The sequence below is a fragment of the Mirounga leonina genome, unplaced genomic scaffold, assembly GCF_011800145.1.
Source record: "Mirounga leonina isolate KUSES-001 unplaced genomic scaffold, KU_Mleo_1.0 Mir_150, whole genome shotgun sequence".
Classification (NCBI taxonomy): domain Eukaryota; kingdom Metazoa; phylum Chordata; class Mammalia; order Carnivora; family Phocidae; genus Mirounga; species Mirounga leonina.
Genome location: NW_023270374.1, coordinates 25,609,496 through 25,627,786, shown reverse-complemented (window position 1 = coordinate 25,627,786; position 18,291 = coordinate 25,609,496). Strand labels below are relative to the sequence as shown.

At 60.1% G+C, this 18,291-nt stretch overlaps 3 protein-coding genes across 3 annotated transcripts; 1 reads left to right on the top strand and 2 right to left on the bottom strand.

Annotated features, from left to right (window-relative positions):
- The first annotated feature begins 1,561 nt into the window (after positions 1–1,561).
- On the top strand, positions 1,562–17,952 carry NECAB3 (N-terminal EF-hand calcium binding protein 3). Its single transcript, XM_035006119.1, has 13 exons — positions 1,562–1,746; positions 3,725–3,749; positions 5,224–5,332; positions 6,326–6,351; positions 6,564–6,661; positions 14,731–14,867; positions 15,130–15,254; positions 15,393–15,472; positions 15,574–15,627; positions 16,104–16,216; positions 16,389–16,466; positions 16,963–17,054; positions 17,143–17,952. Exons 1-13 carry the CDS (start codon positions 1,627–1,629, stop codon positions 17,169–17,171), a joined length of 1,086 nt encoding a protein of 361 aa, XP_034862010.1. The 5' UTR covers positions 1,562–1,626; the 3' UTR covers positions 17,172–17,952.
- On the bottom strand, positions 7,890–9,342 carry ACTL10 (actin like 10). Its single transcript, XM_035006120.1, has one exon. The coding sequence runs from the start codon at positions 8,841–8,843 to the stop codon at positions 7,890–7,892; it is 954 nt and encodes a 317-aa protein (XP_034862011.1). The 5' UTR covers positions 8,844–9,342.
- Positions 11,967–13,143, bottom strand: CUNH20orf144 (chromosome unknown C20orf144 homolog). The gene is made up of 2 exons (XM_035006507.1): positions 13,018–13,143; positions 11,967–12,386 (listed from the first exon to the last, which is right to left on the bottom strand). Exons 1-2 carry the CDS (start codon positions 13,141–13,143, stop codon positions 11,967–11,969), a joined length of 546 nt encoding a protein of 181 aa, XP_034862398.1.
- Positions 17,953–18,291: the final 339 nt, after the last annotated feature.

Genomic DNA, 18,291 nt, shown 5'->3' with positions numbered 1-18,291 from the left:
GGGGGACCTTCACTGAGAAGGTGGGCAGGAGGGGTGGGTGAAGGGCTTCCGCTAGCCCAGACCACAGGGGCCCCTCTACCCCACTTGTTGCTCTGCCCCCCCCTCCAATCTGCACTTTGATTTGCCTTCCTAACCGCTCTGTTCCCTCCTGCTTTGGTTTTAATAAATATTTTGATGGTGTTTGGGCTGGGTTTTGGGACTATGTACTGGGAGCAGACCTGGGGGTGGGAGAGGTCCTGGTTGCTTGGAAAACGCGCCTTGTCTATTTCCCCTCTCCCTGCCCTTGCTTGGTTTCATTTCATTTGAGCCCCACAGCCATAGGAAAGCTAGGCTTTGTCACCATTTTTGTCCTAATCTTAAAAACTGACCCAGTGAAGTAAGCAAACTCCCCTCCTTTCCCCAGAGTCCCAGAGAGGCCACTCTGATTGCTGTGTTCCTTCCAGATGTTTCTGGGCATTTGTAAACCTGCAACAAATAATTACAACAGGATGATTCTGTATCAGGTTCTTTTAGGTTCTGGGGACACATGTTCCCTCCTGGGTCTCTCAGGGTCGTCTGGAGGAGATTTATTAGACGAATGAGAAAATCAGAGGGCTTCCTGGAAGAGGTGATGCTTGAGCTGAGAGCTGTGGGATAGAGTTAACAGAGGAGGAAAATATGAACACACCTAGCAGACAGGGCAATGTGGACAAAGGCCCTGGGGCAGGAGGGAGCAGGGCACAGAGGACCTGAGAGAAGCCAGTGAGGAGTCCTGAGGTGAGGGCCAGAGTAGAGAGAAGTTCAGACTCACTGGTGAGTCTGAGATAGCACTGACATCCTGTTTTGTATTTTAAAAGTTCCCTTTGGCTGCTGTGTGGAAGATGAAGAGCCAGAATGGTGGGGAGAGAGAGGGCTGAATTGAGTTTGAAAGGGGGAGTCGAGGGGGGCTGGGAGGCAGTCCACACAGACCTGTTTAACCCCTAGGTGAGCTTTCTCTGAGCCAGTTCCTATTCTAAGCCCTTTACAGTCAGTAGGTGAGTCCCCACAATCCTCCGTTATGGTCTCTACCCCCATTTTGCAGAAAAGGATACAGCCGCTCAGAGGTGAAGTCCCTTGCAGGTCTCACGTACTCTGTCACTCTGTTGTACCGCAGTTTGCTCTGTTGACTCTACAGCGGTGTGGGACCTGCCCTTGGTGGGCACGTGGTGCGACCCCTTCCATTCTGTCCCCGGCTGTGAAGCACTCCCAAGCCGCCAGGCACGCGCACAGCCAGTCCGAGCTGGAAATGTCCCCCGGGTGGTCCCTGACTCCACAGCTGCCAACCCTCCGGGAGGCTCTGGTAGCAGAACCGCGGAGGCGAAAGGTGTTGGGAGTTCTACTACGTGTAGCTCCTGCCCACCTACCTGAAGGCTGGAGTTGGCTTTTCCAGTCGGGAAAGCGAGGCCCTGGGCGGGGGAGGGGCGGCGCCTCCGTGACCCGCTGGGCGGGGAGCGGGGGGGCGGAGTCGCGCGGGGGGCGGGGCCATGGGCGTCCGCGCCGGCGCCAATGGGCGGGCGGCCCCCCAAGTCCGAGGCGGCGGCGGCGGCGGCGGCGTCCAGAAGCGGGAGCCGCAGCCGAGCGAGCGGTTGCCGAGTGGGTGGCGGCGCCATGGCGTGTGCGGGGCTGCTCACCGTGTGCCTGATCCGGCCGCCCGCGCCCGAGCCCCGGCGGCCCCCCGCGCCCCTGCCTGCCGCCGCCGGGCCCGCCGGACACGCGCTCTTCCAGGACGTGAGTGGGGCGCGGGCGGGGGGCGCGGGCCCTCTGGCCCTGGGGTTGTCTCTGTCTCTCCAGCTCTGTCCTCTCTCTCCCGGTGTCTCGCTGGGCTCTGTCTCTCGCTGTCTCTCCTTGCCCCCGGCTCTGCGTCTCTGTGTGCATGTCTCTCCCTCCAGGCCTGTTTGGGCCCCTGCTGTGGTCCCTGGGTCTCTGCTTCTCGCTGTCTCTCTCCGACCCTGCTGTCTCCGTTCTCCCTCATCGTTTCCATTGTGTCCGTTTTCTGTCTCCTTGTCTCCTGGTTCGGTGTCACTGCCCCTGCTGTCCCCCCACCCCCAAGTCCACCCCGTCTGTGTGTCTGATGCAGTGGGGACGGTTAACACTCGATCACAGGAGCAGTCCCCTCTATGGCAACCCTGGGCTGGGCTGACCCAGGCAGGGGAGCCTGGAAGAATAAACAGCCTCCTGACTTCTGACCCAGTGCTGATCCCAAGAGTCTCTCAGATCTGACCCAGGGGCCGTGGGGTCCCACAGTTGGTCAGGATTGCCCGCAGTGGTCTGTACATCCTTCCTGTGGGTGGCAGGTGGGCTTGCAGCCCCCTGGGGGCACCAACATGGAGCAGCCTAGCCGGGCCTCAGTCCCTGCCCTGAGCCCCTTACCCCCTTTCACCCTAGTGCTCAGCCCCATCCTGGCCCACTCATGCCCCGACTTTCAGAGGTCTCTGCCTGTGGGGAAGACGGTGCTCCTTTCCCTTCCCTGCTGTCCCTAGTGACTCAGCACCTTGACCACAGTCCTCCTGGGTGGAAGGGACCTGTCTGTCCCGCTTCCCAGATGGAAAAACCAAGGCCCGACGAGTTCAGAATATGTCCACGATCACACATGGAGGCAGATGTATGCTAGGGCGTGGCCCCAGATGTCCTCACTCCTAGTGTCGCACCCCTCCCCACCATCTCCATCTGCCCCAGTCAGGCCACACTGGGCTGCTGTGTGACCCTGAGCCAGTGGCAGGCCTTCTGTGAGTCAGGTTTCTGGCCAGGGGTTAGATTCATGCCAATGCTTCACTGACCCAGAGCAAACAGCTGGAGAGGAGTGGCTTTCAGGAGCTGGAGCCGCTAGGCTTTCTCTGTCCAGGCTTTGGCCTGCCCCGTCTCGCCAGGTGTGCTGGTCTCCCATTTGCTGGGCTGCTTTGGGTGACTTGGGAGTCTCTGGTCCCTGAACATGTCTTGACTCTGCTCCTCTCTGTCCGCCTCTGTTGCCCTTCATCTCTGATTCTCTGTAAATACAGTCTGTCCACCCTTGCTTTCTGCCACTCACTTCCCCTTGCTCATGTGCGTACACACACACACACATGCACACACACACATACACGTGAGCCTGCCCAAGGCCTTCACACTGAGTCAGACTCAAAGGAAGCCCCAGCCCTGGAAGGGTTAACCCCAGGCATCCACAAAGAAAGGACTAGCCACTGCCCGCATATCAGGGTCTTAAACAAGCACCCAGGGAAACAGCCTTGAACAGGCAGAGTCTGGGATGGACCATGGCCATGCTGCAGAGTTGGGGGGTTCAGGTCTGGGACAAGGGCCCAGGAACTGGGCCCATCTCCCCTCCTTCCTCAAGCTGGAACCGTGCCAAGGGCTGATGCATCAGACAGAATCCAGGATAGACTCTAGGTATGGGAGGTGGGGGTGCTGGAAGCTGGCCTGCAGCACCCGCCATGAGGGTGCTTGGTGGGGGGACCTGGCTGTTGGAGACCCAGGAGGTCTCCCCGCAGGAGAAGTGAGCAAGTGGTGGGACCTGCTGTGTGATCTTCCTGTGCCCCCCTTGTTGGAAAACCTCCTGCAGGGCTGATCTGGGCAGGGAGTTGGGACCAGGCTGGGCAGGAGGAAAGGCGAGGTGGGGGCAGCCTGGCCAGCTGGGGCCCTAATGAGTTGGGTGGGGACCTCTTGCCTCCCAGGCAGCGCTCACAGTTCCCATCTATGCCCTTTTGTCCTCTAGGTTTTCCGCAGAGCAGACAAGAATGGTAAGTGTGGCTTCCCCTGGGTCCACAGCGTAGGGAGGGGTGGGAGACATCAGGGAGGCTCAAGGGAGTGTGGGGTTTGGGGGTACAGCCTAGAATGGAGAAGACTTTTGAGGAGACCCAAATCAGGAAAATCACTCAAGGCATCCTTTCCAGAGGGAGTGCTGTTTGGAGTTGAGCTTGGCAGGATGGAGAGTGGAGGGAATATGGTTTAGTCAGAGGCTGGAGGTGGGGGCGTACTCTCACACAGTGCCTTGGCACAGTTATGGGTAACTCTTCTGTATGACTTCATGTTGTCCTCACAACCGCCAGCTAGGTGGGAACTCTTCACCCCATTTCACAGATGAAGGAGCAGAAGCCCAGAGAGGTGAAGCAGGCTGCCTCGAGTCACACAGCCTTTAAGTGGTGGGGCTTGAACCGGGGTCTGTGTGATGCTTTGTCCCAGGCTCCCTGTGCAAGGGGCTTGGAAAGGTGGGGTGATGGAGATGAGGCCCTAGACCTTTAGAGGGCTCAGTGACTTTCTGTATGACCAGCCACCTGGGCCCAGGGAGGGCTTGCACAGGGTGATGCTGGGTCCAGGGAATCCGCTTCCCCTGCCCTGGGTCCTGGGCAGTCTCAGACCCCAGTCTGGGAAAACCTTAAAAGCTAAAGCAGGGGCCCGCAAGGGAGCCCGGAAGCAAGTTGCTGCCCACAGGGGGCTTGGGGCAGCCCACTGTGCCCTGATCGGCCGGGTGAGGGTCTCAGCTGAGGCAGCCAGCCAGCCTCAGCCTCACTTCCGTCGGGGTCTTCCGACGCTTTTGTGTAAGCCCCCTGGAGACAGGATCGTGTCCCAACTCACTGATCAGGACACTGATCAGGACACATTTGGATCACAGTGTCCTGTCTGGGGACGCCCAGACCCTCCCCCAGCCCTGCTCCCCCAACCCCGTCTGCGGACAGACCTTACAGGCCAAATCCCCAGTGGCTTTGGCCATTGCACTGCCGCTTAGACTGTTACGAGGTCCCTGCATAGAGGAGGTTCTTCCCTCCTAAGCCAGCCTGCTGCTGCTTCCAGGGGCTCCGGCTCATAGGAAGATCTCCTCTGCCTCCCAGTGGCTTCTCTGTGAAGGGCGTGGGTCCCCAGCAGCCTGGAGCCAGGCTGGCCGGCAGAGACTCAGCCCCCAAGTCCCCCAAGTGACGTCTAGGTCCTGCTATGATCTGGCCGTGTCCCAGGCTGTTCGTTTGCATCTTCACTTGGCAAACATGTATTGAGTCCCGATGTAATGTGACGTGTGCGCTGCCCTGTCTCTTGGGTGCCTGGAAAGTGGGCCCTGCTGCCTTAAGTGGGCATCTCCAGGGACCCTTTTGTCTCCAACAGCTAGGTCGCCCACCAAGCTCAGAATTCCATTCCACCTGGCTGAGTAGTCGTTAGGGGGGTCTGAATCTGGTGGCAGGGGTCAGGGATACCATCTCTGCTCCCTGCCCCCCCTCCCCCCAGATGATGGTAAGCTCTCATTTGAGGAATTCCAGAATTACTTTGCTGATGGGGTTCTCAGCCCTGGGGAGCTGCGGGAGCTGTTCAACGGCATTGATGGGCACTCCACCAAGTAAGTACGAGAGGGGGTGGGTGAGCCGTGGGTAGATGTGAGGCTAGGTTATCCCAGCCCCACTGTGTCCCCTGCTGCCTCAGTTCCTTATGGAGGATGGGGGGTTGCATAGGGAGAGAGGTGCCAGGGCCCAATGCCAACTTTACCCGCCCACTCACCCCCCTCCCTGGCTCCAGCCTTGTCCATCACACTCCTTCCAGCTGGGACCCCAAAATAGCCAGGTCTGAGTCACCGCCCGCGGTTCAGCCCACAGGTGTCCCCCCTCCCCATTCCCGCTTCCTGCAGGGACCAGAGGATGCCTGAGGCTAGCTGGGCCCTGCCAGCTTCCACCCGTGGATGCAAGGGCACCAACACACACTTACCTCCCCGTGTGTGTTCCCACATCTGCAGGCCTTGGCAGCAGTTGCACGCTTTCCTCCCCGTGCTTCCTCACACGCGTGCACATGCACACAGAGCTGTCCCTCCCTGTCCCCCGGCATCTCCTTAGAAATAATTCCAGACTCGGGGTCAGCATTCAAGGCTGCCGTGCCCTTCCCTAGTCTGGAGCCTGAGCTGGACCTTTTGTGTGCAGTGCTGCCACCTCCCTACCACCAGACACTGCGATCAAATCCCTTGTCCTTCAAGGCCTAACTAAAGCAGCCTCCTCCGGGAAGCCCTCCCTAACCTACCAAGTAATACCCCGTGCTTTCTCTGGACTTCCCCAGACCTGGCTTCCCCTTCCCAGCTCTGACCCCTCCTCTCTGGCCTGTGTCCACATTTCTCTCCCTGGGCCTGAAAGCCCCTTGGAGGCCAAGAGAGGGTCTGAATTTTTGCCCTCCGTAGTACCCTGGCTGCCCCTCTCGGCCCACTGAGCCGCTTCACCTGGGGTAGAGGCAGGAGTAGCCTCTGCGTCAGGCTGAGCTGCGCAGGCCGTGGGAGGGGCATTGGCTTCAGGGTCCCAGGTCCCAGGCTTACGTCTGTGGGACTGAAGGGTGCCTTCCCTTTTCCCCACAGCAATTTGGAAACAGAGAGACTGTGTGGTGAGTAGGCCCACGGGAGCTCCGGTCTCCTGGGACCCCTGGGCAGGTGGGCAAGATGAGAGGCTGTTCCTCCTCTCCTAATGGAACAGGATGGGCTTGGCTCAGGATATGAGGCCTGGTTGGCTGCAGAGGAATTCCAGGTTGGGGTAAATGAGGCCACGGAGCAGGTGGGGGGTGGTCCGGGAACCTTTGAGCACCTCCTCTGCCCACAGACTATTTCTCCGAACACCTGGGTGTCTACCGGCCCGTGCTGGCTGCCCTGGAGTCACTGAACTGTGCGGTGCTCACTGCCATGGACACCACCAAGCTGGTGAGTGGAGGGCTTGATGCTGGAAGGCTGGGAACGAGGGCAGGGGTGTCTGCTGCGCTGTGGGAGCCTCCACTGTCATGGCTCGGGGCTTGGGTTCAAAGCATGGCTCTCTCGCTTCCTAGCTGTGCACCTTTATCTCTCTGGGCCTCAGTTTTCTCATCTGTCAACTGGGGATAATAATAGAGCTTACCTGCATACATTTGGTGTGACCGTTCAGTGAGAGCGAAGGCAGGGATTTTTGTCTTTCTCATTCTCGGCTCTATTGCCAGCACCCAGAACTATGCCTGGCACACGGAAGCCACTTAGTACCTAGAGCCGCTGCTGCCGTTGTTTCCGTTATTGGCGAGGCCTAACTGTTGTGGGGTATCGCGCCCAGGACCCAGCAGGGATGGGGTGGGAGGTGGGGCGTGCTCACACCCACGGCCACAGGCCCACGCTGGTGTGTGGAACCTGGGGGTGGGGGGCCGGGCCTGGCCCAAGGACGTGGGTGAGGCTGGGTGTGCACCCGAGTGTTTGCATGAGTGGCCACCTGTGCGTATAAGCACAAGCAGTGCTCACGGCCAGGGCTCTAGGCTCTTGGATAGTGACTTCGAAAACACAAGCCACCCCTCCCTTTGTGCGTTTCGTTTAAGAAGTGTCTCCACCCCGCTTTGTCCCACAGCTCTTAATAACGAGGCACGGAGGGAACAGGGAGGAGGCCCAGGATTGTGCCTGACCCCACTTTTTACAGAAGGGGAAACTGAGGCCCTCAGTGAGTCGACGATCAGCTGAGGACAGGGCTTCCTTTTCTGGCTGCTTCCACATGGGATTTTGTCCGTTTTCAAAGGGTCACCCCTTGAAGCTTGGCATAGGATGGGAATCCAAACGGTACTGGGTGAGGGGTTGATGTCACAGGTTCCGTATCTGTGGCCTGAACACAAGTGGCGGTGTTGCCTGCCTTGTTGCCATGGAAACAGGGCCCTGGGGGTAGGCACCTGGACCGGTATTCTCTGAACTGGCACTGGTTACGGTAGATTCAAACTGCAGGTCGAAGTGAGGGCCCTAGAGGTCCGGACCACCTCCTCCTGGCTCGGGAAGGGTTAGGGGCCACCCATCAGCACACGAGGACTCTACCAGCTCTGATCACCTGAGACTTTTATCTGGAACTCACTCTGACAGTGTAGCTCAGCCCGCCGAGCCTCGCCCCCGCAGCACCCCCTGGGGCGCCTCCCCTCCAGGACAGCGTGGCTCAGTCGAACACTTCGTGCACCAGCCGGGAGCCACACTCCTGGTACATGGCCCGGGTTATCCAGCGGCACTGGAAGGAGCGCAGCGAGGCCACCATGGAGCCGCCTGTCCATACTGCTGTGGCGCGCCCAGGCGTGGCCACCAGGCACGGCCTCAGCGCCCCGTAGCCGTGCCTCCGGCACTGCGCCTCCAGCTCCACTGCCAGGCGCTCGGTGAAGCCAGGGAAGAGTGTGGAGCCGCCGGCCAGCACCACGGTGCCAGCCAGCCGCTTCCGGAGCGTTGCGGGGACCTTCTGCAGTGCCCGGAAGACCAGTGCGGGCAGTCCCGGCCTGGCCTGGCCTAGCACACTCGGCTGGAAGATGGGTTCTGGGCAGCGGAAGCGCTCGCTGCTGAGACGGACGGAGCACCCCTTGCCTAAGCAGAAACTGACCGGATGGTGGCGGTCAGGGTTATGAAGGTCCCCCTCAAAGTCCAGTGACACATAGCAGCAGCGTTTCTTGAGCTGTGTGATGGCCTTGCGGGGCAGAGCCCGCAGCTGTGGGTGGGGGCATGCTGCCACCAGCAGGTCCCGCAGGTAGCGTGACAGGGTGCTGCCTGCCACGTCCAGCCGGAACGTGGCCTCATGCCACGCGTGGCCCGCATAGATGGGCGTGGCGTGGCACACGCCCGCGCCTGCCTCCACGGCCAGCCCGCTGAACGCGCCAGTGGAGCAGAGCGCCAGCAACGCTGTGCTGGCCATGTGGCACGCGGGCACTGCCAAGGCCTCGAACAGCAGCTCGGCTATCCTGTCGCGGCCCGCCGGCGGCGCCGACGGCGAGTCACTCACGAGCACGGGCCACTGCTCCGGGCACACCCGCAGGCCGCCCACCAGCAGGCGCTCCCACAGCCCCTCCAGTGCCTCCCAGTCCACCACCACGCCGTGCTTGATGGGGTGCGCCCGCGCCACGCCACCCATCAGCTCGCCGCCCAGTGCCCCCGGCCGGTCCCAGCTGGGCACCAGGCTGGAGCTCTTGAGCACCAGGCGCGGCTGGTGCTCGCCCGCGAAGCCCGCCTTGATGAAGCCCGAGCCCTGGTCTATGACCACCGCCACGCGGCTCAGCGAGGGCGGCTGACGGACCCGCCTGCTTTCGGACACCGACGCCACCGTGGCTTTCCGGGCTCCGCCCCGCCCCCCGCCCCCTGCCTGAGGCTCCGCCCGCCTTTCCGCTCTTGGCTCTGGTCCCAGGCCCAAGTCCCGGCCTTTCTGGCCACGGAACTCGCGCTCTCGAGTCTTGGCTGCAGCCTCTGGTCCCGAGCTCCGGCTCTTCGCGTCAGACTGGACGTCCCTCTTCAGCTCTTGGCTCCGCCCACGGGCCCGAGGCCCCGCCCCCGGCTCAAGGGTCCGTCTCCCGCTCTCGCCGGGCTTCAGCCGCTTCAGGCCTTCTTTGCCCTCCTGTGGCACCAGACCCGCCTCTCTGAGGACTCGCCTCCGCGGCGCGGCCCACTCACTCAGCCCTGGCGGAGGTGGATGATGAGAGGGCCACATCAAATCCTAAATAAGGAGAAGCTGCCCGGAACAGCAGAACTCTAACAATGAAGGGGCCTTGTGGCAATGTTCTCCGGACATATATCCGCCCATGGGGACCCAGGAGTCCAGCCCAGTCCTTGAGCCCCCGGCGGTCTCCTGGCACCTCTCTCCTGGCCTTAAGTCTTTACGGTTGTGGAGGTGGGACGGGGTGGTCAGAGAAGGAAGGAAAAGAACTTGGATTGGACTCATTGTGACCTCAGTCCTCAGTACCTGCTGTGCTTCCTTCCCCACAGCCCTCTCCACCCATGAAAACTCCCTGGACACATCTACTCTCCTGGGACAAGGCCAAGAGCAGTGATTTTGGCATTGGGGGATCGGGCCTCAGCTGCACAGCACAACCAATCTGATTCCCTCCCAAAACCACTTCAGATTTTCTGATGTATTCTGGCCAGATGTGCAGCTAACCACCCTCCCCCTTCCCTGCCCCAATCCAATGCTGACGAGAAAGCTCTTAATCACAGATCTACAGCCACTATGAGGGCCTCTGTGCTCAGCCCTGAGGGGCCCAGACAGTCCACATAGGGACCCTACCTTCAGGGGCTTCCATGTATGGACTCTTGTGGACCTGAATTGTGACTCGGTTCTGAAGACGACAACTCATTGTGTGCCCCTGAGCAAGTCCTAATTTCTCTCTGGGCTCAGTTTCTTCCTCCAAAAGGTAGTTCTAATCCTCACACGGGAAATTTCCTAGGCCACTTGTCTCTGCAGAGTCTGTTCTCTTTAGGACCATTTTGGTTAAAAGTAGGAGAGCTACTCAGGTGAACTTAAGCTAAAATAGGGATTTTATTACAAGGATCTTGTATATCTTTTTTTTTTTGGAGATTTTATTTATTTATCTGACAGACAGTGAGAGAGGGAACACAGCAGGGGGAGAGGGAGAGGGAGAAGCAGGCTTCCCGCCGAGCAGGGAGCCCGATGCGGGACTCGATCCCAGGACCCTGGGATCATGACCTGAACAGACGCTTAACGACTGAGCCACCCAGGCGCCCCAAGGATCTTGTATGTCTTATGGATACCAAGGGCAAAGATGAAATCAGGTTTCGGGAACAGACTGGAAGTAGGTCCTGACTACAGGTTGTGTACTGTCCTCTGCATTGTTTTTTTTTTTATTCTTCCGAAGACCAGCTTAAGCCCATGCATGTTCATGTAGCAGTCTCTCACAGCTCCTGAACTACAGTCCCAGGGAAGAGGCTGATAGGACCAGCCTGGGCCAATCACGTATGGCCACAGTGTGTGTGGCCACAGTGAGGAACATGGTTACCATGATTGTAACCACATGGATGGTAGGAAAGGGTTTGTTCTTACAAGCATTTGGAGAGATGCTATGGGTCATGCAACCTCCAGCCTGATGCAGGGGGATATGGAAGGGACGTCGATTGTGTTGACACTAACGAAGGTACATCTTCAGCAGAAGCTGGGCCTATGTCTTTAATAAGCTGGGACCTTCACCCCCGCTGCATCTGCCCCCTTTGGGACTTTCTGAGGCGTCCTGAGTAGAAGGCTGGCTACAGGTTCGGGAGAGCTGGGGCAGCACTCAGGTCTGGAGCTGGGTTTGGGACCCAGGAGAATGAGAACAAGCAGCTGGATCTTTCTCACAGAAAGCATGCCGGCCCCTCCTGGGTGAGGGAGGGAGGTGAACCTTGCATCGGAGGGCACAATGGCGATATGGCCAGAGCAGGGGTGAGGATAGGAGTCACTCAGAAGCCCTAGAGGGAGAGACTAAGGCTGGGGCTGGGCCTGCACATGACAACAGTAAGTTTGGGCCTCAGAGAATCGGTGGGGGCTCATGAGGAGAGTGAACTGTCCTACAGCTGGCTAAGTGGTTTGGAAGAAGTCTCTGGCTGCAATGTGGGCAAAGGGATGGCACAGGGTAGGTTGGGAGACAAGTGACTGAGGTGACTTGGGGGTTACCAAGCAAAGTGGGACAGGAGTGAGGGATCAGAGGCCCACAGACCCCAGCCTCTCCACCTGGGTGCTCTCACAGGCAGACTGTGAATCCCAGGCCCAGCCCTGCTGATTGTGGGGCCTTCTCAGTTCTTTCCAGGGTGGTGGCTGTTTGCCTGGAACCCTCCCCGTGCCTAAGGACTTGTGAATGTTGGGAACATTTGGAGATGTTAGGCCTCTGTGGGAAGCAGACCCCTCCTCCTAGCTTGGCCAAGCCGGGGTTTGCCCAAACTCACCTCCCTTGGGCCTGCAGACCTTGAAGGTTCTGACCAGGGCCTGGAGTTGGGGGGAGGAGGGAAATAGCTTCCCTCCACTGTGGTTGGGTGCCCCTCCCCAGCTCGGGGTGGGGGTTCTGTCGCTTGGGTCACAAGGAGAAGGCACCAACAGTTTTGGCTCCAGGCCGTGGCCGTTGCTCTGCCATCAATACTCCCATTTCATCCCTGTCTCGCTCTGGGCCTCAGTTTCCCCCACCCAGCTCCGTGTTGCGCCGCCTCGGACAGAGCTAGCGGGCGCCAGGGTTGCTATGCGCTCTTTATTGGGCCGCGGGCCGGGGACCGCGCTGGGCGCTCAGGGCCGCGGGCGAGGGCAGCGGCGCCCCTTGCGCGGCTGCTCCTTGGCGGGGTCGGCCTCGCGGTCCACCTCGCTCTCGGTCAGCAGGCGCGCGTACAGCCGCTGCCAGCCCGGCGCCACCGTGGCTCCGCCCCCCGCTCCGGCCCCGCCCCCGGGCGCGCCCGCCGCGCAGCGCCCCTCCTCCTGCAGCCGCGCGTCCAGCAGCAGCAGGACCAAGATCTTCATCTCGCGCGCGCGTGCGCCCTCGCGCCGATCAGCGCCGTCGCCCGCTCCTCGCAGCATGGACGCCGCCGCCGGGGAGCCCACCGGGCCGCCCGTCGCGTCCTCACCTGGCCGCCCAGGCCGCGCGCCGGGGCCCGCCGCCACGTCGGCTAGCTGCTGCCGCTTGTCCAAGGGGAAAAGCAGCACGATCTTGGCCTGGGGGAAGAGCACACCGCGTCTTCTTGCTGAGGATCCTTACCCACCAGGTCCTGTCTCCTGGGACTCAGTTCCCTTCACGTTTCCAGGGGGCGGGAGTGGGTCTCCCCCTGTCCCATCGCCCAGGACCCCTGCCTTCCCTCTGGAAACCCACCCTAGGTTGACCTCCCGAGACCTTGCACCGTCGACGTATATGGGATCTTTGCCTGCCCTCCTAGCCTTGGTGCTGGGACTCTAACCCACCCTAGAAAAATAGCACATTTTATGGCTAGAAGCTGGAGAGGGGGCATAAGAGAACACCCTGTGCCCATAGCCTCTGTGGTACCAACTAGGGCTGATTCTCCTTGCTGAGCCCTCTACCCGTCTGTCAGAGTTGGGAGAATCCCTTCCTGCCCACCCTCCTGGACTCCCAAGTCTCCTGGTTTCTTGAATCCCTGCCCTCCCTTCTGGGCTTTTAGGACCCAACCACACCCACGTAGGTTCCTGGGACCCTCATCCTCAGGAGGAGTTATCCAAGCCTTTCTATGGCCCTCGGACTTAGGCCCACAAGGCCTAGACTCCCAGCATTCCCTCTTGCCCACCTGTTCAAGTACCCCTGACTCCTACCTACCCCCAGCACCCTGGCACTCACGCTTGGCTTCTTCCGCTTGAGGTGGCTGAACTGCTGTTTCTGCCCAGCCTTGTCCATATTGGGCAGCCTCTCCTTGCAGGCCTGCTTGGGCACTTTGGTCCTCTTGTGAGAACTGTTGTTTCCCATGGCAGGGCTGGTCACCACTGGGGGCCACAGCCCATGCTGCCTCTGCCCTGCCTTCTGGCTGGGGTACCCTGCCCCTGCTCTGTCCCGTGGAGGCCACATTGTGACCTCATGGGTCAACCTCACCAGCTCCAGACTCTAAGCTCCTCCTCCCAGAACCCATAGGCACATCTTGGCTCGGTTTACTCTGTGATTTGTGGCTTTGGTTTCTCAGCTATGAAACTGGGCTAATAATCACGAATGAGGCAATGCTTGTAAGGTGCTTAGTGTTGAGTAGAGAGGAATTTTTGTGGTCTGGGTTTGAATTCCGACTCTGCCACTAACAGTTGTGTGATCTTGGCCAAGGTAATCAACTGCTCTAGGCCTCAGTCTTCTCATCTGCAAAATGGGGCAAATTATGGTTCCTGTAAGTTGCTATGAGGATTAAATGAAATTCTGCTTCGAACAGGGCCTGGCACAGAGCGGGTACTGTTATGTTAGCCAGGTGTTTTGGTTGCAAGTAACAGAGACTGATTGATCATCTTAAGTACTCAAAAGGGAATTTATTGGAAGGATTTCAGGGAGCTCAGAGCATGGCCAGGAAGTCTGGAGACCAGGCTTGGAGAGACAGGACAGAGGCCATCGGCCCAAGAGTGAGAGGACTCAGCCCCCATTCTGTTCCTGCCTCCTGGCTCATAAGCCTGGCCCAGGAGGGCTCATCTGATGGCTGAGCTGAGGCAGGTCATGGACAGATGAAGCCCCCGATGGATGGTGCCTCTAGAGCCCCTCGTGGAGGGTGGGCAAGCCCCTGGCTGGACCACGGGTCCTCAGGACTCCCATCCTGGTCTGTGTCCTGTGTGGGAATTAACTCATTGAAGTTTTTCAACAGCCTCAGTGAGATGGCTGTTATCATCCCTGTTTTCTAGGTGAGGAAACTGAGGCACAAGGAGGCGAAGGTAGTTGGAGAGTCTCTGAGCATCCCACATGAGCAGCATAGGGCCTGGCATGTGTCGGCCTTGTCTTTCTGCCCACGATGGGAGGGGCTGAGTGGAGGCTAGTGATGTAGGGATCAGTGCTGGTGTGTGTATGGACAGGGACCTGGCTGGCAGGCTTTTATCTGCAGCTCCTAGGAAAAGGTAAATGTTTGTTGCGTGGATGAGTGAATGAATGAATGCATGGAGAGATTATGCGTTTAGGGCCAGCTGGTGAGTATGGGGCCACATCACACCATCATTTTGCCTCGTGTGTCAAAACTGGCCTTTGGATGCCCTGTGACCTGCCCTACCCCTCACCTGCCTACCTGTACCTGGGGCCACACTGGCTGAAGGTGGTGTCCCAACAGGGAAGGGGCCTTGGGGCCCAGAAAACAGCAGATGCCTCCCTGTTAGGTTGGCCTCACACCTCCCAGGAAGGAAGGCCAGGCCCAGACGAGGAGGGTCTAGGCCCCGCTCCCAGTCGCAGCGCTGTTCTGCTCCCGTTGCACGCTCTCTGCTCTTCATGCCGCCTCCGTTGCTTTGATGGGCAGGGGGTAGGGGGGCAGGGCAGGGGCTCCCCATTCAGAAATACGTGCTTGAGACCAGGAAACGTTGACCATGTCCCCTGTGCCCCCAGGAGTATGAGCGGGCCTCCAAGGTGGGCCAGTTTGTGACCCGCTTCCTCCTGCGGGAGACGGTGAGCCAGCTCCAAGCCCTGCAGAGCTCGTTGGAAGGGGCGTCAGATACCCTGGAGGCCCAGGCCCGGGGCCCACGGTACGTGAGGTGCCCTGCTGGTCGCCGTCGCCACATTCCGGGGCCCTCGGCTTCCATCACATTCCGTAGCTCCGGTATCCCAGAGCTCACATTCTTGTTGGCAGGGAGGCCAAGAAGGGGTGAGAGGGGGTGGCTGGCTTTGAGGCTGGGTCTCAATGTCCCCGGAAGCCTGTTTTGCCCCACCCAGGCCTGGCCCTGTTCTGGGGCCCCAGTCCTTGGCCTGTGGGGCTGGGAGCAGCGGGTCGACCTTCCACTTCCCTAGGTCAGACGAAGACAGTGTGGGGGTGCAGAGCAGGCCCCACGGCAGCCGGCGGGCAGGGCGCAGGGCCCTGCGGAGCATCGGTCGGTCACCCACCTGGTCTCCTGGCTCCTCCGCCTCGGACACAGGTGGGCCTGTGGCAGCGTGGGAGGTCTGGCTGAGGAGGGTGCCGGGCGGGCGCGGTGCCCACCCCTCCACCGTCCCTGAGAGGCTTCCCCACGTGCGGGGCTGGTGCCAGACGTCCCGCCATGGGTCTCCCACCCCAGGGCAGAGCTCGGGAGCCGAGATGCGGTGGCGGCTCCAGGTCAACCGTCTCCAGGAGCTCATCGACCAGCTCGAGTGTAAGGTGAGGGTCACGTGGCCAGTGCCCCAAGGGGGAGGACCTTCCTGGAATCCGCCTGAGCCAGACACGCTGGGGGCCCTGCCCACACTTTGCGTCCCTCACAGGCCCCCAAGCTGGAACCTCTGCACGAAGAGGAGCTTACCAAGGGGCCTGACTCGGTGAGTCCAGGAGAGGGACAGGCAACTGGGCATCGTGCCAGGAGGAGGTGCTCATTAAGTGAGGGGACTCACGGGCCTACTGCCCACTTGGCCTCTGGGTTATACAGACGCTCTTTTCCCAGGCTGGCCCAGCCCTTGCTGTGGGACCGTGTATAAGTCCTGGCCCCTCTCTGGGCATTAGTCTCTCTCATCTGCATCCCTGAAAGCTGGTCTGGGCAGCGTGGATGGAGGTTGGAGGGGGAAATGGTGGCATACTGCAGGAGAGGGGGACAGTGGCTGGATCGAGGCAGTGACCTTGGCCATGGGGAGAGGAGGATGGAGTCACGGATGCCGGGGGCTGGGTTGGGCAGGAGCTTGATCTCATGGCAGGCCAGCGCTGGTGCAAGTCAGGCAGGGCAGGGTCTTCCTGAAGGCCACATCCCGTCCCTCGCCGAGCCCTGCCTGACCCTGGCTGACCAGGTGGCCTCTCTCGCTAGCACATCCTCATGGCCCAGAGGCAGGTGCAGGTGGCAGAGGAAGCCCTGCAGGATTTCCACCGTGCCCTGTGCTGCTACGTGGACTTCACAGGGGCCCAGAGCCATTGCCTGCAGTGAGTCCCCAGCTGGCTAGTGGGCTGGCCAAGGTCGGGGGGGCGGGGGTGAGTAGGGCAAAGTGCCGGGGGGCTGGGCATCCTGGGCTAGGGCTCCCATTAGACATCCTGGCTGGGTGGGCAGTGGTGGTGGTAGCCTGGGCCTGGCCTGGCCATCTCTTTGGTCCCACAGTGCGTCTGCCCAGAAGATGCTGGACAATGCCTCTTTCACCCTATATGAGTTCTGGCAGGATGAGGCCTCCTGGAGAAGGTATGAATGGTGTCTGAAAACTAAAATTTATTGAGTATGGGCCCTGAGTGAGTCAGGCCGCGGTCCAAATCATCCGCTGTCATACCCTGGCTGTGTGACTTCGGGAGGGTTACTTATCCCCTCCGAGCCCCAGCGGTGTCCTTTCCAAAATGAGAGTGGTAAGAGGTCCACCCTCCTGTGAGCCAAATGAGACGGCGGATGAAGACCTGAACGCAGCGCTGGCGGCAGGGTAGAGAGCAGGCCCTCGGTGAACTGCGCCACGGCCTGTGCCAGGACCCATGGGTTACGCTTCAGGTAATCCTCTGCGTGTCCTGCTGCAGTGTGCACTCTTGTCCCTAGTTCTCAGGGGGAGCTGAGGCTCAGAGCCAGCAGGAGGCAGGACTGGGATCTGAACCCAGACGGCAGGACTGGGGAGGGAGCGGGGAGCTCTCAACCAGGTGGTCTTGCTCTTTGGGGGACCAGCTCCCGCCTCAGGTCACTCCATGACCCTCCGCAGGCACCAGCATTCCGCCTGTAGTAAGGCCTTCCAGCGCATCCTCATTGACTATCTTCGGGCTCCGGACACCCTCACCACGGTGTTCTTCCCAGGTATGCTGTGGCCCCCAACCCTCTCCACAGCCGTACGGAGTGGCAGTGGGCCCCCGATGCCTTCTGATCCTCAACCTCTGACCCCTAGCCTCCTGGTGGATTATGAATAATAACTGAGCCTGACCTGCATAAGCCAAGGCCCTGGAGCTTCTGGACTGGTCAACTCAGCACCAAGACCAAGGACGTGGCCACTCTTAGACCTGGGGCTGGGCTCTCAGAGGTGCCCCCCACCCCCCCTCCCCCAGACCCAGCCGGTGGAGAGTCTCTCAGCCCAGGGATCAGGGACTGGGCTGCTTGCTTTCTGTTTATCAGTGTATTTTATTTGGATCTTTAGCCTCTGAGGCACTCTGGCCTCTGCCTGGCTCAGGAGGCTTGGATTCTGGTCCTCTCTGTCCCAGCCTTGTTGTGTGACACAGAGCAGGTCGCTTCCCGGGTGGGCCTTGGGCTGTCTGGCTTCCTAGTGGGTACCCTGCTTTCTTCCTGCTGCCTTGGGGCCAGGCTTCTGCTCTTCCTCAACCAGCAGCAGAACCAGGGCTGATGCTCAGGGACACCACCCCCCCACCAAACCTCGAGCCCTGAGGCTGGGCCGGATCCGTCTGCAGTGTGGGGTAAGGACCTGGGTGTCCCCACCACCCTCCTGGGCTGGCAGGCTCCCAACTCTTCCAGCACCTTCCGCTGCACCAGAGCCTTCTGCAGGATCCTGGGTTGGTTTGCATGTCATTTGCATATCATTTGCATGCTCATGCCCACCCACCCATACTCAGGGCACTATGGGAAGTCCCAAGGTGACCTTGCCAGGTAGCAATAATTTGGGCCCAGTGTCACCTGCTCCCCCCAGATACCTCTGAGCCCCAGCCCAGGACCCCAGCCCAGAGGCAATAAAGGAAGTGGTCACCTCTGGTGTTGCGTCCTCTCTCTCCCTCGGCAAGAAGGCCAGGCTCTGGGGCTGGTCTGTATTATCAGACCAGCCACTCAGGGCTGGCAACCTTTCTTTAGAAATCAACTGTTTCTCATCTTGGGCTCCCGTTCTCTCCAGATGCTGGGAACTTCATCACAGCTGACCTGTTTCCTCAACTCAGGGCCCTCTCACCTCCACAAACCCTGGTTCTGGGGTCTTGCCTGGGAAAGGAAGTGAAGTGGATCGGGTTTCTGCTCTCAGCTCCCTGAAAATTGGCTGGCTATTCTAGCTTCACCATCACCCTCCTTGCCAACAGGGTGTGATCTGGAGTTGGGGGCA